General features: G+C 47.4%; 2 protein-coding genes and 1 long non-coding RNA gene across 4 annotated transcripts in view; 1 reads left to right on the top strand and 2 right to left on the bottom strand.

The window, feature by feature from the left end:
• The window catches only part of LOC309447554 (transient receptor potential cation channel subfamily V member 2-like), a 34,526-nt gene extending 28,488 nt beyond the window's left edge, over positions 1–6,038 (bottom strand). For both annotated transcript variants that reach the window (XM_082068301.1, XM_082068300.1), the window contains exons 1-2: positions 4,899–6,038; positions 2,892–3,083 (exon numbers count right to left, since the gene is read on the bottom strand). The gene's annotated coding sequence lies outside the window, so the exon portion shown is untranslated. The remainder of the gene's footprint in view (positions 1–2,891; positions 3,084–4,898) is intronic.
• CENPV (centromere protein V) lies at positions 565–4,142 on the top strand. The gene is made up of 5 exons (XM_082068303.1): positions 565–1,124; positions 2,106–2,204; positions 3,023–3,092; positions 3,445–3,559; positions 3,884–4,142. Exons 1-5 carry the CDS (start codon positions 580–582, stop codon positions 4,006–4,008), a joined length of 954 nt encoding a protein of 317 aa, XP_081924429.1. The 5' UTR covers positions 565–579; the 3' UTR covers positions 4,009–4,142.
• Positions 6,039–6,941: 903 nt separating the features above from the next.
• Positions 6,942–16,590, bottom strand: LOC309447557. Its single transcript, XR_014185631.1, has 3 exons — positions 16,487–16,590; positions 10,426–10,457; positions 6,942–7,046 (listed from the first exon to the last, which is right to left on the bottom strand). It is a non-coding gene; the product is annotated as an uncharacterized lncRNA (long non-coding RNA).
• Positions 16,591–21,539: the final 4,949 nt, after the last annotated feature.

Here is a 21,539-nt window from a genome sequence, read left to right as displayed (position 1 = left end):
TGAACGCATTGCCCTTTGTCCTACCACTGCTTATCACTGAGAAGAGCCTGGCTCCATCCTTGTGACACCCCCCCTTTCCATATTGATCACCATGAATGAGGTCAGCCCTCAGTCTCCTCTTGTCCAGCTCCAGAGCCCCAGCTCCCTCAGCCTTTCCTCACACGGGAGATGCTCCACTCCCTTCAGCATCTTTGTTGCCCTGCGCTGGACTCTCTCCAGCAGTTCCCTGTCCTGCTGGAACTGAGGGGCCACAACTGGACACAATATTCCAGGTGTGGTCTCCCCAGGGCAGAGTAGAGGGGCAGGAGAACCTCTCTGACCTACTGACCACCCCCTTCTAACCCACCCCAGGTACCATTGGCTTCCTGGCCACAAGGGCCCAGTGCTGGCTCCTGGTCATCCTGCTGTCCACCAGGACCCCCAGGTCCCTTTCCCCTACGCTGCTCTCTAATACGTCATTCCCCAACTGATACTGGAACCTGGGGTTGTTCCTACCCAGATGCAAGACTTTACACTTGCCCTTGTTATATTTCATTAAATTTTTCCCTGCCCAACTCTCCAGCCTGTCCAGGTCTCTGGATGGCAGCACAGCTTCCAGTGTCAGCCACTCCTCGCAGTTTGGTGTCACCAGCAAACTTGCTGACAGTGCACTCTATTCCCTCATCCGAGTCGTTGATAAATATATTGAGTAACACCGGTCCCATTGGCCGCGATTTCCAGTGTGCGGGCTCAGGGCGCCCCCGGCCCCGCTGCCCCCCCCCGGCCCCGCTGCCCCCCCCGGCCCCGCTGCCCCCCTCCGACTCGCGCTCCCGCTGCGCCACCGCAGCGCCCCCTGGCGGGCGCGGCAGCGCTCGGCAGCGCATGGGGAGAGCCAGGACGGGCAGCGCGCGGCGGTCCCGGCCGGGCAGCGCGGCCGCCACCGCCCCCGCGGGCGGGAACCGGCGGGGCCGCGGGAAGGCGGCGGGAGGACCCTCGGGTGGAGCCTCGGCCGGGCCGGGGGCGCAGGAACAGCCGCCCGGCCCCGGAGCCTTCGATCTGGGGGCGCAGAGCGGGCGCTGGGCCGCCTTCCAGGCGCGGCACCGGCTGAGCTGCGAGGAGGCGGCGCGGCTGCTGCTGGACGCGTAGTGAGTAACGGGGACCGGGCGGCTCTGCCCGCAGCCCCGGGCTGAGCCACCCTGCCCGGCGGCTCCTTCCGCCTCTTGGCAGCATTCGCACAGCGGTAAACACGGGTTTCTGCAGAGCTGCAGAGACGGGGGAGGGGGCGGCGCGTCCCCCGCACGCACCACGGGGAAAGTGGCTTTTTATGCCAAAGCTTCCTGTGGTTTAGGGCTTTCCCACCAAAAATGCCCTTGGGGCAGCGTGCGGGATCAGCGAGGCTCAGCTTCTCAGTCTCTACCCATTTCCTGTGCTTGCTCTTTCCAGAGCACAGCACATCACCGCTGGGCTGTGATCAGTAGTTGTAGGGGAGTGAAAATCGGAAAGGAAAAGGTTTTTCCTTTGCATTTTGCGTTTGACCGAGCGCGGTGACTCCGTCCAGTTGCTCTGGGGGTGTCTGAGGGGAGAGGGGGAAGCACAAGCTCACAAATTCCTAGATCGTTAAGTTCCTCTGCAATGACAATACAAACCAAAAGGCATTTCAAAATTATGTAGAATCCACTTAGCTCTGCTTTGAAATTGAGGAATATTAGTAGGGCTGGAGCAGTTGTGGGAAAACTGTGGGAAACTGAGCTCCCAGTTCCACGAGGGTTGTGGAGTGATAATCCCACTCGTTTCTATGCGCAGCTGCGTGCGGCCCGCGCTGGGGCCTGGGCAGCATTCTGACCGGGGCTGGGGCAGAGAAGTTCACGTTTTGTATCGCATGTGGAGTGTACTTTACTTGAACTGTTGCTCTTCTTTGTTTTTTTACCATTTTAATTAAACCAGAAGAGCAATTGCTGCAGAGGACAAAAGCCATTCTGTCCCTCACTCTGGCAGGTTAACATACATTTGAGTGGATACATTTTCTTGCTCAAAGCAGAACTGAATAATATAGTATATAGCCTTACTGCTTTCTTGGCCAAAAAAACGGTAGAGTCACTAAACCTCTCTCTCATGTCTCTTTCCAGTGAGTACAGAGGTTTGGTCAAGCACACAGGAGGCTGTCACTGCGGAGCCGTCCGCTTTGAGGTCTGGGCTTCAGCAGATCTTCATGTTTTTAACTGCAAGTGAGGAGTGTTTATTTTGTTTTTGTTCCTTTTTTGCATCGATAAATATGAGCTCGTATTCTTTTCCAATCAATACCTTAGAGCTAGAAGAAGATGACACAAGTGCAGAACATCTGTTCCAGTGGGTATAGCCCTAATTATGTCCTGATCCAATATGGGATCAGTGCTGGCGATTTCAGGTGCTGCTTCTTTGGGCAGGACTTCAGGTCTCAAATCCATGCTAACACAGAACGTGTCACGAGAGATCTAACGAGTACAGGAGCTCAGCCATCTGGTTTATGTTTCCTTTAAGTGCAGTGTGCTCAAAGCACATCAGTCCTTTCTTGGTCTTCTCATGTGACCGTTACATCTCTGACCACATGAGCTTCAAACTACAACAGTGTCTGATGTCAACAGTGACCCACCTTTGCCTGGAACTAGTTTGCTTCTAGCTCATGGGTAAACTTCTGAACCTTACTTTTGTGTTTGCAAAGTTGGTGAAGTCTGGTCTGAAAGATTAAATGGATTTTTCCGGACTAGAGTTTGTCCTTGTTACGTCTGTCGCAAGTTGTGTATGTGAAGAAAACATGGCATATAATGTTTGGTGTATGAGAACACCTTATGGGTGAAGCTGTGTGGGGTCAGGCTGTTCCATGGGTGTGCTCAGCCAAACACTACTGATATCACAAGTCCACTTTTGCCGCTTACCTCTGTGCTGCTAATCAGGAGCCATTTTAGCTGTCGGTGGAATTTCTGTTGTCAAGAGGTCCATGCTAGATCTGACTGCTGTATTACGGCTTGTCTGCTGCTTCTACAGAGCTCTGCTTTTTCTTTCACAGTTGCAGCATTTGCACAAAGAAACAGAACAGACACTTCATTGTCCCAGCGTCACGTTTCAAGCTGCTGAAGGTAGAGTAAGAATGCAGTAAGAGCATAACCAGGAACATGAGCAGTGTAACCCACTGTTATCTTCAAAGATGCAAGTGGCAGCCAGTTTTCTATACTAAGTTTGGTTATGTCTGGCTGGGGGAAATGGCTGAATTTTATGCTGTTGGGTGTGTTAGTGCATCTTGACTGTTATGGACATGTGTATATACAAAGCACAGGAGTTCACACAAGGAGCATGAATGCAGAACTCTGTATCTCAAGTAAAAACACAAAAGTGCTGTTTTAAATTTTACATTTCTTAGCTCCAGGCCCACAGAAAGTAATTAGTACATCTATTTATGTGGAAAACTTACATTGCTTTTCATTTCCTTAGGGTGCTGATAATTTGACAACATACACCTTCAACACACATCGTGCCCAGCACACATTCTGCAAGACCTGTGGTGTACAGAGCTTTTACACTCCTCGTTCTAATCCAGATGGTTATGGTAGGTAGAAGGGGTAACCAAAACTAACCACCAAGCAGACCTTGAATAAAGACTCCACTGGCTGCTAACATGACAGCAGTGAGAGCATGTGTCTTAAGAGTTTGTTCCTAAAGTGCTAAACATCTGGACCTGTAGCTCCTCAGTGTTACCTATGACCTGCGGGCTTCTGCCCATGACAGGTTCCTCACTGGAGCTCCTCAGCCTTACAGCAATAGCTGGGCTGAGCTTTTCCCATCCCGAGGTGCCCCATCCACAGAGCAGCGCGGCCATCTCCCACACTTCAGCTGTGAAAAGCAGGTTTCTGTGTGCCCTGTCTCTCTCCAGGAATAGCTCCCCATTGTCTGGATGATGGCACCGTGCAGAGCATCGTCACCGAGGATATCAATGGCAAGGAGTGGGAGAAGGCGGTGAAGGAGCACAAGAGCATCAGAGACATGTCAAAACCCTGACACAGCCTCCAGCACCTGACCATGGAGCACTGCTGGGGAACTTAGGCTGGGCTTTCCTGGGTGAGCGCTGGCAAAATCAATCTCTACACTATTGTTATCTGTTCTCTATTTCTTAAATAAATCTTTCTATGCCACCTGTGCTGTTCGTTTGTGAATTTTTTTCAAACTACCTCTGTTCCATAAACCACCTCAGGGGTGCTATTTCCGTACTCTGCCCTTAGCTGTGCTAAAGTTTAAACCACAATAAACAGAGCAAAATACAAGAAAAAAATCTAATCTTTGCTTCCCTGTGTTTCAAATCTGGTTTATAGAAATGTCCTATATAAGATAATCTCTCGCTTAGGAGATAATACTAACTTCCACAGTTTTTTCTCCATTGACTTCAATAAATTGATGATGGATTTAAAGGGGATCTGAAAGAGCTTAGCAGCCTCAAGTTCAGTAAAGCATTTGCCCAGGTGCTTAGCTGTATGCAAGAGAGGGGCCACTCAAGTTGTTCATGTGATTAAGTAGTGTTTTGCTTAAGCCTGGACTTACTCATGGTCTTAAGGCATACACTTAGGCACTGACTCATGGCCAGGGAACAGAGTTCAACACTGTCACACTCTTATAGCAATGGGCACAGACTTCAGTACAACCAGGAAGTTGTTTGTTGTCTTAGGAGGAGGATGTGCTGACAGCAACAGATCACGATCTGGCAGTTTGGGCTCTGACTCTGACTGTGCAATGACCAGCTGTGTAGATGTGAGCCCCAATCAGTGAGTGCAAAGGCCTCCAGAAATGCTGAGTAGTGCTGACTTTGCTCCACCATCACCCCACAGAAACCCAGATCACTAGTAAAATCTCTGAATAAGCTAAGAAATGAAACCACTGAAAGCTGCTTCACTTACCTTTCAACAGAGGGGAGAGATCTTTGACTCCTGCACTTGTCTTTTACATAAGTGGAACAGCTTTTGAAACATCACTTGCAATTTTTGTCTCTGCCTGTGTTCTATAGAAGACCTAGTTACATTCTGGGTCTCTTGTACCTCATTCTTTTGTCCTGTTGAGACTCTTGTGAGTTGATCTCAAGCCCCATGTTCTGAAGTAAGAAATGCTCATGTTTCATGAGGGATGCTCCGCAAAGGTGGAGCCTGCAACACAATGTGTATGAAAGCAGCAGCAGTAGCAGCAAAGATCAGTGCAATTAGAGAAATTTGTATGATTTCTGATGTTTTATTCATAAGCTTTGTCTTTTTAAAGTCCTGCCTGAATAAGACCGGTCTTGTGGTTCTGGTTTTATCCGTGGAGGAAGCATGATCTTTGAAAAGTTACTCCTCATATCTGGGTTTTACAAAAGCACCAAGAGACAGTTGCCAAGCAGTCCTCGCAGCTATATCCTCTTGGAGAAAAATAGTCTGTGCCGTATCTTCTCTAAGGCAGAATACTCCTGCATTTGACTCCTGATCAGGATAATCCAAATTTTTTATCCTATTTAAGCTTCCACAGTGAGAAAACAGAGTAGTTATTAAACCCTGTTTATCTCAATATATCAGGTGACAAGATATTCAGAAGGAGGTTTGTACAGCCTGTTTTTTGCAGTCTGAAAGAATGCTACACAAAGAGAATCCTGTCCTCTTGAGCATGAAACAGATGAGTTTTCTTTAGTCCTTGGCCTGGCATAGTCTTTTTTTGCTCATTCTTTTACTCCTGACGCTGTGAGCGACGTCTCTTTTACAGAAGGCGGAGTGAATTGATCACCATATAACGTGAGAAAAGCATATAGATGCGGCGAAACCAGAGGAGCTGGCTGCGATGACACCGCATGGCTCTCTAGAAAGAGAAATAGTTGAGAAAGCATTAAAAGAACGTAATGTGAGGGCAGGTTCCTAGGCCTCCTTTGAGGTTCACTGCCAATTTATAGGCCAGCCTGCTTTCCCTGAGCCGGGAAGCAGCAGCGGCAGGTAGAAGGCTGCCTGCTCTATGGGGCCGCTATGTCACTGGTGTTGTGCTGCCCAGTGCACAGAGGGGTCCTGCTAGAAAGGATATTACCAGCTGCACATCAGTGCTGCGACAGTTTCTTTGTCACATGTAACTCCTCCTCCCTATGTGATCTCACGCCTGGGTGTTCACATGCTGGGGACACAGAAACCTGAGAGGTGTGCATCTGGGAACACTCTGCACGCTGCTTCCGATCATATGTTGCCAGCTGCAACTTCATCTATTTATAGTGTGCCAGCTTAGAAAGGTCAGATTTCAGAAGCAAAAAACACAAGGGAATAACGACACCTTTATCAGAGACGTTTCCATCTTTTAGCAGCCTCAAAAGCAGGAAAGTTCAGTAATTTGTGGATTAACAGGACTGTTTGCTGGGCAAGTATTTTCATTATATGGAAGGGGAGCTTATCAGATTCTGATATAGGGAACTGTAGACTAAATGTGTGAGATCTCACGCGGCAAAATTGTTCAAAAAATACACAGTAGAGAAGGGAACTTGTAAAGGGGTTTGGACCACAAGTTCAGGAGCTGTCTCCATCACAGTTATGATCCAGGGACGCTGCTCCTGGCATGCAGTCATGCTGTTCTGTGACAGACCACTCACATGTCCAGAATATTATGTTGGATCCAGTCTCTTTTGAAATACATCCTACATCTGGACAGAGTGTAAAACTCAGTGCACTGTGACTACTGAAGATCTCTGAGCTGCAAATCTGCTCAGCCCTGTCAAAGTATCCACATAGGACATGAAGCAACCTGTCTCATCCATTCAAGTTTTACAAATCACTGAAGATAGTTCATTAGTGACATTTATAATCCATGTATATAATTATATATGAAGATCTCTATGAATATAACACTTCTGACTAAGGTCTTCACATGATGATGAGCTACTCAATCAGGTTAAGCAGGTAGCACACATCTCACCCTGGCTTGTTCAGTCTCCTCCTCTGTGAGGATGAAGAGAGCGTCTCTGGGCAGGAGGCAGGACAGGGGCACATCCAGGACGGAGATGTACTTCCGGAAGAGATTTACCGATTCAAGCACGAGCACACGGCACCCTAGACAGAGAAAGAGGATAAATATTTCAAACCAACAGTCTCTTTGTAAGAAAAGCCCTCCTGAAGCTCACGGACATCCACTGCAGGCCCGGAGCTGCCGGGAGATGGCGATGTCCACCAAAGCCACAGCCCCTGGCCCAAGCTGCCAGGTCAGGGTGACTTTTGGCACCCCCTGTCTTAGCTGTGTCACTGCTGTACCACGTCCCTGCTCCCGTCCCACCGCAGCCTCAGCCACCCAACCCCCTGCAAGGTCACGGTGACCGCCCCTGCCGAGCAGCAGCTGTGCAATGCCAGCTGGAAGGGCCAATGGCAGCGCCACGCTCCCCGCAGCGAGTCCCTCGGCCGTGGGGGAATGCAGGCAGCTGTGTGACCAGCGTGGCCTGTGTCCCTCCCAACTGCCAGCCCGAGCCCCCGTCTCGCTCGCGTCCACCTTGACAAGTGACAGACGGAGCAGTTGCTGTTTAGCTGCCATAAAGTTTCAGCTTGTTACTACAAACGATGCTCTGCAGTGACAAGCGCCACAGCTGCACATGGAAGTGCCTTGATGGTTCTTTTACTCCCACTAAAGACATTCCTTGTTTCCAAGTAGCAAACTTGGAAGCAAACTCGTGATATGCCATGAGTAGGAGACCCACTCTTCCCCACCTTCTCTGCAGGGATCCTCTGGGCTGCTCAGCAGAGGGCTGGTTCCAGAGAAAAGAATTTTATTGTGCTGCACAATGGCACAGCTGAGGAAAGGAACAGATATGGATCTCCTTGCTCTTGCAGTCAGCATTCCCACTGGCCACCTGTTTGCTTTTCAGTGCTTACTGGGGAGGACAGGGCTAGAGCAAATATGGGGCAATGGGTCTCATCGTTCCTGGATGCCACATGAATTCCTACTCCTAATGGTGGAAAGAGCGGCCTGGTGCAGGGTTACCCAGCACCAACATTTGAGGCTTGGGCTGCTCTGTTAACAAAATACACTCTCCCTTTCTTCATAAGTTTTTCCCTACGAAATACTAATTCATGCAGCAATTATGCCCTTTTGTTCCCCAAAGCTCAGCAATAAGGGCTTAAAACAACTGCAAGTGCCTTCAGTATTGATCGCTCTGACCTCCTGAGACCTGTCGGTCAGATCGGGTGAAGCAATGGCATTCAAGCCTCACCGGACAAAAGGCGCTGTAAGAGTCTTCCGTGTTCGTGATATGACAAGGATCTCCACCTGCTGACAGCAAAGGCTGCTTTGCACGGGAACATGAGATGAAATGAAGCAGGGAAGGAATGTACAATCCCGGGTGAGATGGAAAAGGGTTCAGAGAACAGGCTGCTCCCTGCCAAGCAGGGTAAGAGAAGTGCTGCCATTCATGAGTCCACTCCTGTGACACCAGCAGGTGAAGCTTTTCCGAGCCTGTGGTGACTGTGACCTGGGCAGGACGGGATTAACAGTGTAATACAACCTCTCTAGGGTGGCAGAAAGGGCAAGATCAATATAGCTCGTGGATTAGGCCTAGAATAGAAGCACGTGAAGCCTGCAGCCTGTTCGGCTTGGCTTTCTACTTCCAAATCACTTATGCAGCAAGCATGCCTAGAATGAGAAGGTTACCAGCAGATCTGTGTGTGTGAGGGCTTGCACGGCTCCTGACAGACGGCAGCACAGCGCTCTGTCGGAAGAGCGCTGGTTGTCGCTGGATGGGGCCAGCAGGAGCTGTGGATGCACATCCAGCAGCTGCCTTGGCCTCTTTAAACAATCCTGTGTGCTTGTGCCTGGGCTGGAGAACTTGATTACAGATTATAAAAAGCCTGTTGTGTTTATGCTGGCTAAAGGCATTAGAAAGCCAAGCGGGATATTTAGGGTGTTCATTTGCATATCACAGAGGCAATGCAAGGCTTAGCTGGCTTTTGCATTTGCAGATATTTTCTGTGGATTCCCTGGTCACTGGGGCTTACACAGGTTCACCCACATATAGTTCCCTCTTACCAGAGAGAGCAGCACATTTCCATGGCCTGAACATGCCTTTCAGCTCTGTGCAGACAGCCTCAATCCCAGCATCACTCTTGTTTCGTTAAGCCCCTCTGATGCACAGTCCTGCACGCCTGCCAGATCAAATTATAAATACTGGGAATTTCAATGAGACTGGAACTATATTTGGAAAGGCTTAGCGTAAGCAGCAGCATGGGAGCTCCCCGTTCCTTTGGTGTTTGTAGGTCATGTCAGATGTGATGTAATCAGAGCAACAAGGCTTTCATATAGCTTCAGGAGCCTCTTGATGCTGCTAGAGAAATGGAAATGTTGTTGCAAACCTGAAGCAATTGAGTGGCACAGCTCAAATTCAGGGCCATGGTATATACCTAACAAATCTGCACAAACAGCGCATCCAGCAGTGACATCTACCACTGCAGTTCCTTATTCTTTCCTGCACACAGCACACACAGAGCTCTTTGCTGCATCCCTAAGCTGAACAAAGAAAAGGTCTCAGGAAAGACGTTGGCATTAATATTCCAGTTTCATAGATGGGGGAACTGAAGAGACTAGAGCCAGAACTCAGTTAAAGGGCACTCTGTCATCTTGGCTTACGCTTTGTCCACCAGATCTTGCTCTGCAAGTTGCTGCTAGCAGGGAATTAAAACTGATTTGCTGTGACACATCCAAATTCTACAATGATTTGGGAATGAGCATTGAAGAAAAAGTCTGGATGACTGCTGAGGGAGCAGGAGGTTGAGTGAGCGGGCCTGGCTGAGCTGCCTTCCTGTGCTCTGTCCAAACAGCTTGCAGCTTTGCGCTTAAACCAGTTCCACAGATTTGTCCCCAGTAAAGCACTGTTTGCTAGAGATAAGGGCTGCAGCAGCTAGAAAAGGGGGTCAGCAACAGCCTGCTTCTCTACTTTCCTTCTTTTCCCTACTTGTACAGAAAATTTCTGAGATACTTGCTCATTGACAGGTTAAAGAAGACACTCCAACAATCTGTTGTGGCAGTGCAGATTTCAGATATCTTTCCCATACTGGCCACATTTTGATGGAAGCTTAACTTGGTACATGCAACCATTTTTGGCTGAGCTGGTAATGGTTTCTGAGACCCTTGTCACAGAAGAAAAATATTCTGGGACTGAGCTGAGGGACCTGGAAGTAACACTCGTATTCAAGGAAGACAGCAAGAGGCATAGGCCAGACACTGAATCACGCCATCCTGACGGGACAATCCTGAAGGACAGAGAAGTGATGGTAGAGGAGCTGGAGCTGTAATAAAACTGCAGGGAGGTAAAATGGCAAAGAAAAGTTCAGCTGCAGGTTTCATTTGCATTGCAAATAGAGGTGAGTTAGGCAGAGTAAACTTTGGACAGAACATTCATGTAAACAATTGCCTAAGCCTGCAGGGTCATGGCCGTGTGAGGTGACATACCTTCAGGTAACTTCCCTTCTGAATGCAGGGACCTGTGAATGAACAGATACAGGAGGGTAAACACTCACTGAAGTTACTCAAATCCTGATTCTACACGTATAAACTCTGCATGCTAAATCAACCCTTTTCTCTTAATACACACACACACACACACATTTGCAATGGCTGATCTTATAGCCAGGTTCTGGAGTGGACACGTGGGGTGCACATGTCAGGCGGGTGACCCTCACTCCCCACAGGATCCTGCCGTGACCCTCCTCATCCCAGCTGCTGGGACACAGCACAAATCAGCTCCATAAATCCAGCTCTCTCAAAATTCTTACGTTGCACAAAGGGAAACTGCAGGAGGCTGCCAAAGGCACCTCTGAGAGCATTAGCTCTTTAAAAATCTTATGGCTGAGCAGGGAAGCGGCCTCAGCTGCAGCTCCTGTTTGGGGACCAGCTTCTTTCTTTCTAAGCCATGTTAGCACTGGGACATCTGAGAAGCTGCTCTGAATTCTTGCTCATTAAGACTTTGATCCCTTCATGAGTTTGTCCTGGGAAGTCTCTGTAGCAAAAATGCATCTGTGGAAACAGAGTGAGAGGACCAATGCAGGAGATGTGAACAGTGATGGTACTTCCATCAAGAAGTGTAAGCAAATGATCCTGATCTGGTGAAAGCAGCAGAGGGTATTAGCTTCAATTCCTTCTTAATTCTCTTGTTTTTCCTGCTCTAGCCTGTGGTTCATGGCTTCAGAGCACTCATGCTCACATCACCATTTGCATTGCCCCCACATCTGGCCCACGGCAGGGCTGGGAAGAAGCAGGTCTCCAGCAGATGGCACTCAGAGCTGCCCCACACCCAGCCTTGCTCTTCCATGAGAAAAAAAAACCCCAAACAATGGAACATTTGCCAAAAGGAGAAGGGAAATAAAAAAAAGTTATTTAACCCTGTGTAATATTTAAAGAGATTGCTATCATCTTATAGTGGTGTATTTAACAAAGGACAATGTGATGGTTCATGTGTAAATCAACCAGGATAAAACATACATTATATGTAAACTTATATTTCTCCAGTCACTTTCAAACTAGGATTATCTCTGGCTATTGGTTAAGTTCAAGGAAAAGGATTAGCTACACAGGCGTAGACAAAATAGGAAGCACGGAGTAATGAATACCCAAAGCAATTCAAAGCAAAAGTCAAGCCAGAAATACAGGTCATGGCAGAACTCAAACAGCAATCAGAAGACATGTGCCTGAAAAAGATTCTCCTGCCAATGGTCTCCTCTTCTCCAGAGCCAAAGATCTGCAAGCAGTACCATTTTCTGCTAAACAATGGCCTTGTAATAGTAACTTGGCCACCTTCTACCCCACCACTCAAATCTTACTGTTCTGACAAAGCTTGTTAATGTTGCCTTATAAACATTACCAGCAATTTTGGGAGGGCGGTAGTGGGGGAGGAAGGTTTAAAAATCTCCATGAATGTCTGCTCTGCTCTTCTGCCAGAGGTTGCTTCCCCCACAACTAGAATCTGGCCACCCAAAGAAGTGATTCAGCACTTGGTAAAGCAAGCAGGGTGGGAACTTTTTAAAGTAAGCTTGGAGAGATAGAGAGTGGTTGTGAAATCTGGCAAACTATCCAAAGTCTTAGTGTCTGTTGTGGGTGTGCTGCTCCGCCGTAGAGGGACCTTTAAAGCACTAACTGACAGCAAATTAAAGGATGTGAAGAGTTGTCCAAGAGTGAACTAATAATAACCATTTCTGGGCACTAGAAACAGAAGCAAGGAGAGATCCAGTTCATATGGAAACGTTTCAGTGGGAGCAGAGAGCATCTTCAGCACGGAAGGAAAGTTTGATTCAGTAGCAAATGAAGGAGTCTGTGCTTGTATAAAGGTTCAGGGAGACACAAAGTGTATTCTGGTTACTGAAAGGTCCTCAAGGCTGCTGCCAGGCAGACTGATCTGAAACAACAGGCATGAAGAAACTGATCCTCTCCAGCACTCAGGAAGAGCAGAGCGATGGGAACAGGCTCCACCCAGCTGCAGAGGAATTGCAGCCTTGCTCCTTGGTATTTCTTGGGTAAGAGATGGCGATGAATTGTGGTTGCAGAGAAAGAAACACAGAACTCTACCTCCTGCACACGTTCATAAAAACCAGCCAATCCTCTCCCAAATCAATCTTCTCCCTCCCATCCCCACCCTGCCGGAGCTGCCTCCGTGGGACACGTCCAAGTAGGGGAGAGGTTGCAGCTCTCTGTTGTTGCCATTTTGGGAATGTTGTTTTATAGATTGGACTTGCTGTGGTTTGGGTGAAATGAAAGAGTTTGGCATAAAATCTCCAAAAGTCAAACACAAACAGGCTCTTTTTCAGGAGCTTTTTCCATGTATTTTTTCAGAGATTTTTTTTTATAAATTATTTTTAAACATCAAGTGATCTAAGTTGGCTTGTTCCCACCCACCCACCAAGCACCAGAGACCAGCTGATTACAGGGCACGTCCCGCTGCCCCCTCTTTATTATGCCTGTGGTAGGTTCAGATCCACATCTAAAGGAAAGTGAGACCCTCTGCAACGAAGAAGCTCAAAAGGCTGTGAGCCGTCTGAAGGTGCCCAGCATCTCGGCATTGCAAGGACCAGGTGCTTGGGAAGCTCTTGCTGTTGTAGCTCTCAGCTACCTCTGCTCAGCAGAAAAAATGTAATGGTGCAACAACCCTCATCCTGCCAACTGCAGGACGGAGCTAGCTCCCAAATTCCCTGTCTTTCTTCAGTTATCCTCAAGGGAAGATGTCAGCAAAGGGAGCAGGCTGGCTCTGAAGAGTCACTGGCCACTGATGGCAAGAAAGAACGAGTCAAGATGGAGCTGAAAGCTTAGTCTTGGGGTACACAGAGCTCCTCTGGAGTGGGGCAGGACTGACGCCTTGGAGGGTGGATTAGAGTTCAGGGATGTTGTGTTTCATGAGAAATTGTTGTTTGAAATGAGTGACTTAACTCTCCAAATAGTCTCCTGTGCCAAAGGCAAAAACCCTTACTGAACTGACTGTGCTGGCTGCTGTAGAGCACTGGGGAAATACAATTTTGAAGAGCATGGCAAAGAATGGACGTCTTAAAGATGCGCTGGGGCTCCATTTAGGATCCTAACCTCTAATCTGCCCAATTAATCTGATGAAACAGATGTAAAGGAGGAAGAACAGCCAGCTTCCTAGGAATCACAGAGACATTAGAAGGATATTCTTGCCAGATGTTGAATGTTTGCTATCTGGAACGCCTCCTCCCTCTCTAACCGGACTTTCTGGCTCCATTTCCATGCACCCTGAACTACACCACATAGCAACATGTAGTTTGTAAAACACTCTTCATGCACTCTGTACTCACGGGTATTGCAGTGGCAAAAGATGGTTCTGCCAGTCAGAAAAAAGGTGGCGATTCAGAGATCTTCCAGTTGGCAGAGCTGCTCTGGGGCTCTGTGTTTTGGTCCCTGCACTGTCTGGGAGAAGAATGTGCAGTGTCACTGCTCCACTGCTAGCAGCCAAGTGACACTGGGAAGTAAATTCCTTGAGGCTGTTTCTTTGGAAAAAAAACCACCAATGCTGGTGCTCTGTGCTCAATTTTATCCTAACAGCTCTCAATCGTATCATGAGAGGGCACCGGGATGAATGAACTTAGTCAAATTAAGGGAGGAGGGGGTGAAGGAATGAGATAAAATCTAGGACAACATAGGCAGCTACGGGATACGGGATACATGCCAGGCATGGGGCAGAGTCCTCTGAGGGGAAGGGACAGAGTAGCAAAAGGCAAAGGGAGGAGGACAATTCTGTCTTGACCTTATGGGGAAAGTCTGGGTGCAATCACAGCCACCACTCATCAGTTCCCCATGGGACATTTGAGAGCAGTGAAAGAAAACTCTAGAAGTGAGCTGGACTGTGAAAGGACAGGCTGAAATGTGAGGCATGGAACCTGCTGCTTCTTCAGTACTCAATTTTGTAGGGAACCTACAACTAAACAATCCCAAACAAACACATCAGTGACACAGGAAATCCTTTTCTAAGAGCAAATAATAACCAGTTTTGAAAAAAAGGATTTTCTGGGAAAAGACAAGGGAAATATAAAACAACACTCTGCTTTAAAAACATAAATGAGATGCCACTTATCTGAAATGCATGGGCCACAGCTGCTTAAAAAGAGTGAGAGATCAGAGTCCCATTCTAGCCCTGTAAGAGGGCATGAAATAAAACCGGTAGATGGGATACCATTCACTCATCACCTCATCACCCAAGAAACAGCTTCCTTCCGCTCAACACATCCTTACACACCTGGCCTTGGAAATGCAATACAAGCAGAACTGTGCTCTGGGGGGATGTAATGTGGCTGGTGGCTTTTGAGAACTGTACCCGCTGAGTCTGTGGGGTTTGGCTGGACAATGCACTGCTCATTGTTTCGATACGCTGATTGGAAACTGGCATTTAATCAATCCTCCTCTTCTAGGGAGCCTCCGTGCCACCCCTCCGCACAGTGCTATGTCCCATGGCATTCATAAACGGGGCATTCAATAGGCTGTGACATGTATGTGCAACAAGGCATCGGTGGCACTCAAGCTGCTTCACAGTCAACTCAAAGAGTGATAAAGCACTAAGCTCCCAAATATTGTCTCTGCACAGTCTCATTTACAAGCTACCACTGAGTTGGCAAATGTTAAGAAACATCATGCAGGACCAAGAGGTGTTTTTCCAAATTGAATTGAGGAGAATAGGCTCAGCTAATGATGCTTTGATGTAGCTTTTTATATGGCATCATTGATATAAGTTTTATGGATGCAGTTGCTATAACAACATAATGCACAGTGGTTAAATATAGCAGCTCCTATTTTCCACTCAGTTTGCTCTGCCCTAAGCAGACGAGGACTATTCTTTCCTGTTCTAGTTGGGATTAAATGGATTTGATAGCTCACTGAAGAAAAGAAGTGGTAGAGTCCTTCCCCCCCTCACGAAGACCATTCCTCTCCACCCTAAGCAAGGGAGCAAACAACAAACCCAACAGCCCCCCATTTACTAGGCTACCACGCAAGAGGGCTTCTCTAAAATCAAAATGCACAATGACTCACTCAAAACTAAGCCACCTATATATTACATGTGATCTCAGTGCAAACACTGTCATTTCAAAGTGCAGGAAGGAGAGGTTCTCAAACATTCCTGTCACGTAGTATTTACCATGCTTGTTACTGGAGTGCCTAGTGACTGGCCAAGTGCTGAGGGGGGAGTAAAGTGACCTTGATGTCACTCAAAATCTGCTCTTCCTTGTGGACACACGTACAGGATCCAGCCTCTCTTGGCCAAAGCGAAAGCTCCTATTTTGGGGGATAAGAGAGAAAGATGTTGCCAAATCCAGGTGACAGGGAAAGAAGTAGAGCTACGGAGGATTGCTTCCATTTCTGCCTTCTTTGCTATAGTGGGATTTTCTTGGTTTTGGGTTGGGTATTTTTTTCCATCTGGAAGCCAGAACTGAAATAGTCCCAGGGGAGACTGAAATCAAATAGCAATTTGTGTTCCTCTCCCATCCTGTTTTTTCTTATTTTTCCCTCGCAGAAGAACAAATCCACCCTCAAACCTTGGCATTTCACAATTCCTCCCAGATCTGAAGCCTAGAAATATAGCAGCAACTGGACTCCTTGCAAGCCGTCAGGAGGAAGGTTGCTGCAAGAGAAAGAGCACGTTTCTTCTGAATAGCTCCTGCTTCTTTGAGCATAACCTCTGTTCCAGAAATTAGAAAAAATATTTATGCCCTTAGAAGATAATACTGAGCATCTGCTCAGCTACAACCATTTCCTGAACTGTTTTGTTCCTTGAAGCTGTTCCATAATTTGCACATCCTGAAGCAAGGAGTTGTGGGATGGGTCACACAACCTGTTCTACCCCTGCTCTGGCACACAGTCATCTCTCAGGCAGTGGGTACAAGTCTGTCTCCCAAACAGGGAGCATCCAAAATAGCTGAGGATCACAGCACCAGCCCTCTGCTTCACCCTTTCCACTTACAGCCACAGTGGAGGCAGAACCTTTTTAAAAGATGGTTAATAAATACATTGCACATGATACCTGGAGGGAAGAGTTCATTTGCCTTTTTCTTGCCATGTAGCACTGGGGCCCCGGGGGCAGCAGCCGCTGCTCTGCAGAGCCCGGCGGGCAGGGAGGCTCGGGAGAAGCCTCAGCATATGCTCCCAGTGCTGCCCCTGCTATCCAGTATGTGAGAACTCATCGGGGCACTGAAAATCAGGAGTGATACAGTCACGCTCTACTTCCTCCACGACACAAAATGAAAAATAATGAGGGCATGCAAGCCACTAAAAATAAACTTAACCTTTCAGTGGCCACAGCATCGCTCCTGCCACATGTAGATGACTGGGTTACCATGCCCATTTCTGCTGATTCAGGACTGGAAGAGAGACAAGACACAAACCAGCCCTTAGTTAATAACAGCTGCTTATACTCTGGTGACCCTATCAGCATGTATCTCATCAGCCCAGGACAATGTTCTGCTGTAGGCTGAGTACTAATGCAAAGGTCTGAGTTCAAGGGCCTGGCAGATAATGAATACTTCCTATTAACATACTATGAGACGAGAAGAGGGTTAAGATCCCCACTGCACACACAGGAAATCTGAAGCACGAAAGTGGGAAAGTGATTTGTGCACAGCCACAAAGTCAGACAATAGTAGAGCTGGCATCCAAATCGAGAGTTTTTCTTAACTTTCTCATACATAATTAAGTTCCTAGCTTGTTTTCTCTGTATCTCTCAGGATGTAGGGGGACACCTGACGATCTGCCCTCCATTCCTATTTGCAGACTGTACGACAACTGACTGAGCAAACACTGAGGTTCAGGCAGCTGGAAGCTCTCTGGTCCCTCTGTGCCAGTGGTGTGAGCATCGGTCATCAACCTCTGCTCCTCACTCACTCCTCAAATAACATTGTGCCGGAAAACATCTCCGCTCAGCCCAAACAAATGCACTGTTTGCTTTAACTCCACCCGTCTTCCTTCTGTGAGGATATTTCAGAAGTTGCTGGGAAAAGCCGTGATCCCCTCTAACACTGAATTCCAGCCATCAGACAGCATCAAAGACTTGCAGCATCTTCCCGGAGGACCTCAGTAGGTCACAGTATGGGTTCTGTGGCACTGCAGCTTTCTCCAGGCAAGCAAGAAAGGCAAATAGCTGTGATGTTGTTAGCACGGAGAGCCAGAGACTTATCTGAATTGCACAGATGATTCAGAAAACAAATGGGTGCTAAAAATACAAGATATACTTGCAAAGAGTTCTTCTCATGCTTGGGAAAGGCAGGGGCAGCTCTAGGGGTGATCTCTCTAGGACACAATGAGGTCTGAATAAGCAGAGGGTTAAACTAAAACAGAGTAGCTGTCTTGCCAGCAAAATTTGGGTGATTTTAGTACAAGGGATTTTTGTCTAGCAACCTTCCCACATCACAGCACAGAGACAGAGGATTTCAGGATGTAAAGAATAAAGTGGTGAAGGAAGAATTCAGTTTAGGAAGAGTGGTAAAGAGAGACAGCTCCAGTGAAAGAACAGCATCCTTGGGCCAGAGAGGTAAAGTAAGTGCAAAGTGATCTGTGGCATATTTTAGTGGGATCAAGGACAGCAAGAGCAAAGAGGGCCTAATGAAAGGGAGACTGGCAAACCACCAGTAGAAGGAATAATAAAAGATGCTGTAGGCCATTTACAGAGCTGTGAGAGTTTCTCCAAACAGTATCGTGTCCCACAGCCTGGCACTCAGTTATTCAGTGAAGTTAATACTGCTTTTGGCTCCAGCTATTAGTTTCCTGCTTACACACAAACACCACACTCACTCTGTAGCACTATAGTGAGGCATCACATGAAGCATGCAGAACACGGTACCTTAAGGCCATGTAAAGAGAAATGTGGTTGGCATGACCGCTCACTCCTCCTGCATCAAAGGTTATCACCTGCAATAAAACCACAGAACAATAATTATTTTGAAGAAGGAGACTGTGCAGTTACCAACTTTGACATCTAACACAGCATTGTCCCAACCCATTGTATCTAAAGAGTTGTTTTTGTGGCTGGGATAGAGTTAATTTTCTACGTAGTGGCTGGTATAGTGCTGTGGTTTGGATTTAAATACGAATAATGTCGATAATACACTGATATTTTAGCTGTTGCAAAGGCAGGGAGTGAACAAGAATCTGGGAGAGGACAAAGCCGGGACAGCGAACCCAAACTGGCCAAAGGGATATTCCATACCACATGATATCATACTCAGTATTATAAACTTGGGGGAAGCTGCCCAGGGGGGATCGCTGGGCACTGGTCAGCAAATGGTAAGCAACTGCATTGTTCATCACTTGGTTTGTATATTCTATTGTTATATTATTATATTTTCCTTTGCTATCCTGTTAAACTGTCTTTATCTCAACCCACGAGTGTTTTTTGATTGCCCCATCCCACTGCGGAGCTGCTGTGTGGTGCTCGGTTGCCGGCCGGGGTTAAACCACGACAATGTTGCACAATGAAGCCTTTTGTGTGAACTCATGCTACAGAAACACAACTAAACAAACAAGACACTCTGGGACTAGATGACTACACAGTCTTAACAGCTCAAACAACAGAAAGATGACAAATAGTGTGTTGCCACTGGCAGGATGCACTTGTTTCTTATTACAGGGCCAAAAGGTTATGTTCAGAGTGATCTCTTGCAGTCTTGTTCCTGACCCAAGACATGCAGCTCTATGAATCACTTTCTCCAGGATCTGAGAACACACTAGAATGCCTGCGGATTACAGGGTGAAACTATAGTTTGTTGTCCTGTGAATCAGGACATGTTGCTTTAACAAGAGCAAGCCGATCATGTACTACTGCCCTGACTGTGGCCAGGCTTCATCACAGGAGAACATAGCGATAAAATAATCTAAATCTTTTTAAAGAATCAGCTGACTGCACTTTTTTGTACAACTACATCAGGCTTTTCGCTGAATGAGAAGATCAAATTGTTTATTGCTTGTCTGCAGGGAGAAATGGAAACTTCATAATGCAAAAGTAATGTGGGAACCCAGCACTAACAAGTCACCCTGCAAAGCACAGAACACCCTTGTCTCCATGCCTCAGACCTACCGATAATGTGTCGGGGTGAAGCGCCCACCCTGCGGGCTCACTCAGTACCGTGAAGCAGGTGCTTACCGGCTCCCACTGCCGACCTAAAGACAAACTGGCAGCGCAAGGCGTGGAGCAGACAGGGTATGGGAGCTGGCAGGCGTTCCAGCTGCTGGGAGCGACTGCCCGGATGGTCTGCAGTTCAGATTTTGCTCTGGGAGAGGCCAGGCAGCAGAGCTCGCCACAGCTCCCTCCTCTGTGACCTGGAACAAACCATAACCTGCCTACGTTTCAATCAATGTCTGCTTCCTTGCCAGCTTGTTCTCTCTTCGGGGAAGGAAACGCTACTGCCCTGCTTACTCACCACAGCTCCCTTCCCAAAATCTGTTTAACACACAGGGACTGAAGTACTGGGTTAAAGATCAAAGGAAGATCAAAAGCCGCCCTGCCCGTCCTGCAGCTGCTCCACCCTCCAACGGGAGCGGCCCTCTCAAACACGGGATGTTGTGTAAAGAGGGAGAGGACGCACAAAGACAGCGATAAGAAATATTTCAAACCCCACAAACTCCAGACGAGCCTGCTTGTAAACCCATCCACCCAGTACAACTCCACAGCTGCATCTTCCACTTTGCCCAGTGGCTGTAATAACGCTGACACCAAGCAGCAGGGTTCTCGTTGCTGGCTGGAAGCGGTGGGACCCAGTTTGGTTTTGTTCAGGTACAAAGAACCTGAACCAGGTTTCTGGTTAACCCCTATTTTGGAAGGAGAAAAACGATGTTTTCGGCTTTGGCTGCTTTTGCTGTCCATCGGTGTCACCTGAGGGGCTCTGCAGGGACCGCACGGAGCTGAGCCCTCCCTAAGGACACCAGCTTCTTGAGCAGCTCATCTGGGAAAGACATCATTGCTTCTGTACAGCTCGGGGAACTAGCACAGCACCCTGTATTGTACAGATAAGAAAACACATGCTCTGAATCACTCTTACCTAGAGTAGCACTTTCCTACTATAACAATGTACCCCACTCACTGCAGACAGAATAAATTCCTATGCAGATGAATAACAGTGAGTCTGCTAAGGGCTGGACTCGCACTAAACCTTTTTACTACACAGGGATAGAGGGTTTATCTCTTCTGTTTGGTCATTTATTTTCATGTAACCTGTACAAACACAATATTCTGTGATTGTAAGGCTACTACCCTGCTGTCAGATGTGGTTGAAATTAGCCAAGGGGCTCTACAGTCTTTTCGAATACACATGTACACACATATAAATACAATTGCATTATTCTTGTTTCCTTAGGAAACTAAGCTAAAAACCCCAGGCAAGCTAAAACACACATTTTCCCTTCTATGGATGGCACAAGAGAACAAACCAGAAAACCAACACAAGAGACTAGAGTGAGCAGCCTAAATAAGCTAATCATTATTTTGACAAAGGCGGCCTGGCTCAACCGTGGGAGCACAAGGCTGAGTTAGGAAATATTCTTGACATGGAATTTCCCTGTTCAGAAACACCTTTAGAGGTTTTTCTTCTCCACATGCGTTTTGAAATAGGAGCTGCTGCTCTCAGTGCTGCTGGGCTTACGTAACACTCAAAATTGCTAAAGAGACTGCAGGAAGTTAATTCTCAAGTGATGTTGTCTAATCTACTATTAGGACGTTTGCACCTGAATCGCCTCTCTCTTCAAACACACAAATTTGTAAGTAAAATTCCCAAGGTGACCTGGCCCTGGTAGGATTTACTACATCTGCAAAGAGCCCACCTTTGAAATATTGGCTCCTCAGGTTGAGAGATCCCTCTCAGCACACAGTCTGGCTCTGACACAGCAGTGATGTCCCACCTACCCAGTACGGAGCTTCTATGTCTGTTGTCTAAACAGGGACTGATTCCACAACATCACTGTGGTGCTCGTGACTTAAAGCAGGCAGCAATCACATGTAAATATACGCCTCTGGCTTCAGGGATTCATTTCATTGATAACAAAGGTATTTTCACACGGGAGCATTTGCTTCTTCCACGCGGTGCAGCTAG

This window comes from Streptopelia decaocto (genome assembly GCF_964273445.1).
Source record: "Streptopelia decaocto genome assembly, chromosome: 18".
Classification (NCBI taxonomy): Eukaryota; Metazoa; Chordata; class Aves; order Columbiformes; family Columbidae; genus Streptopelia; species Streptopelia decaocto.
This window is presented reverse-complemented; position numbering and strand designations above follow the sequence as displayed.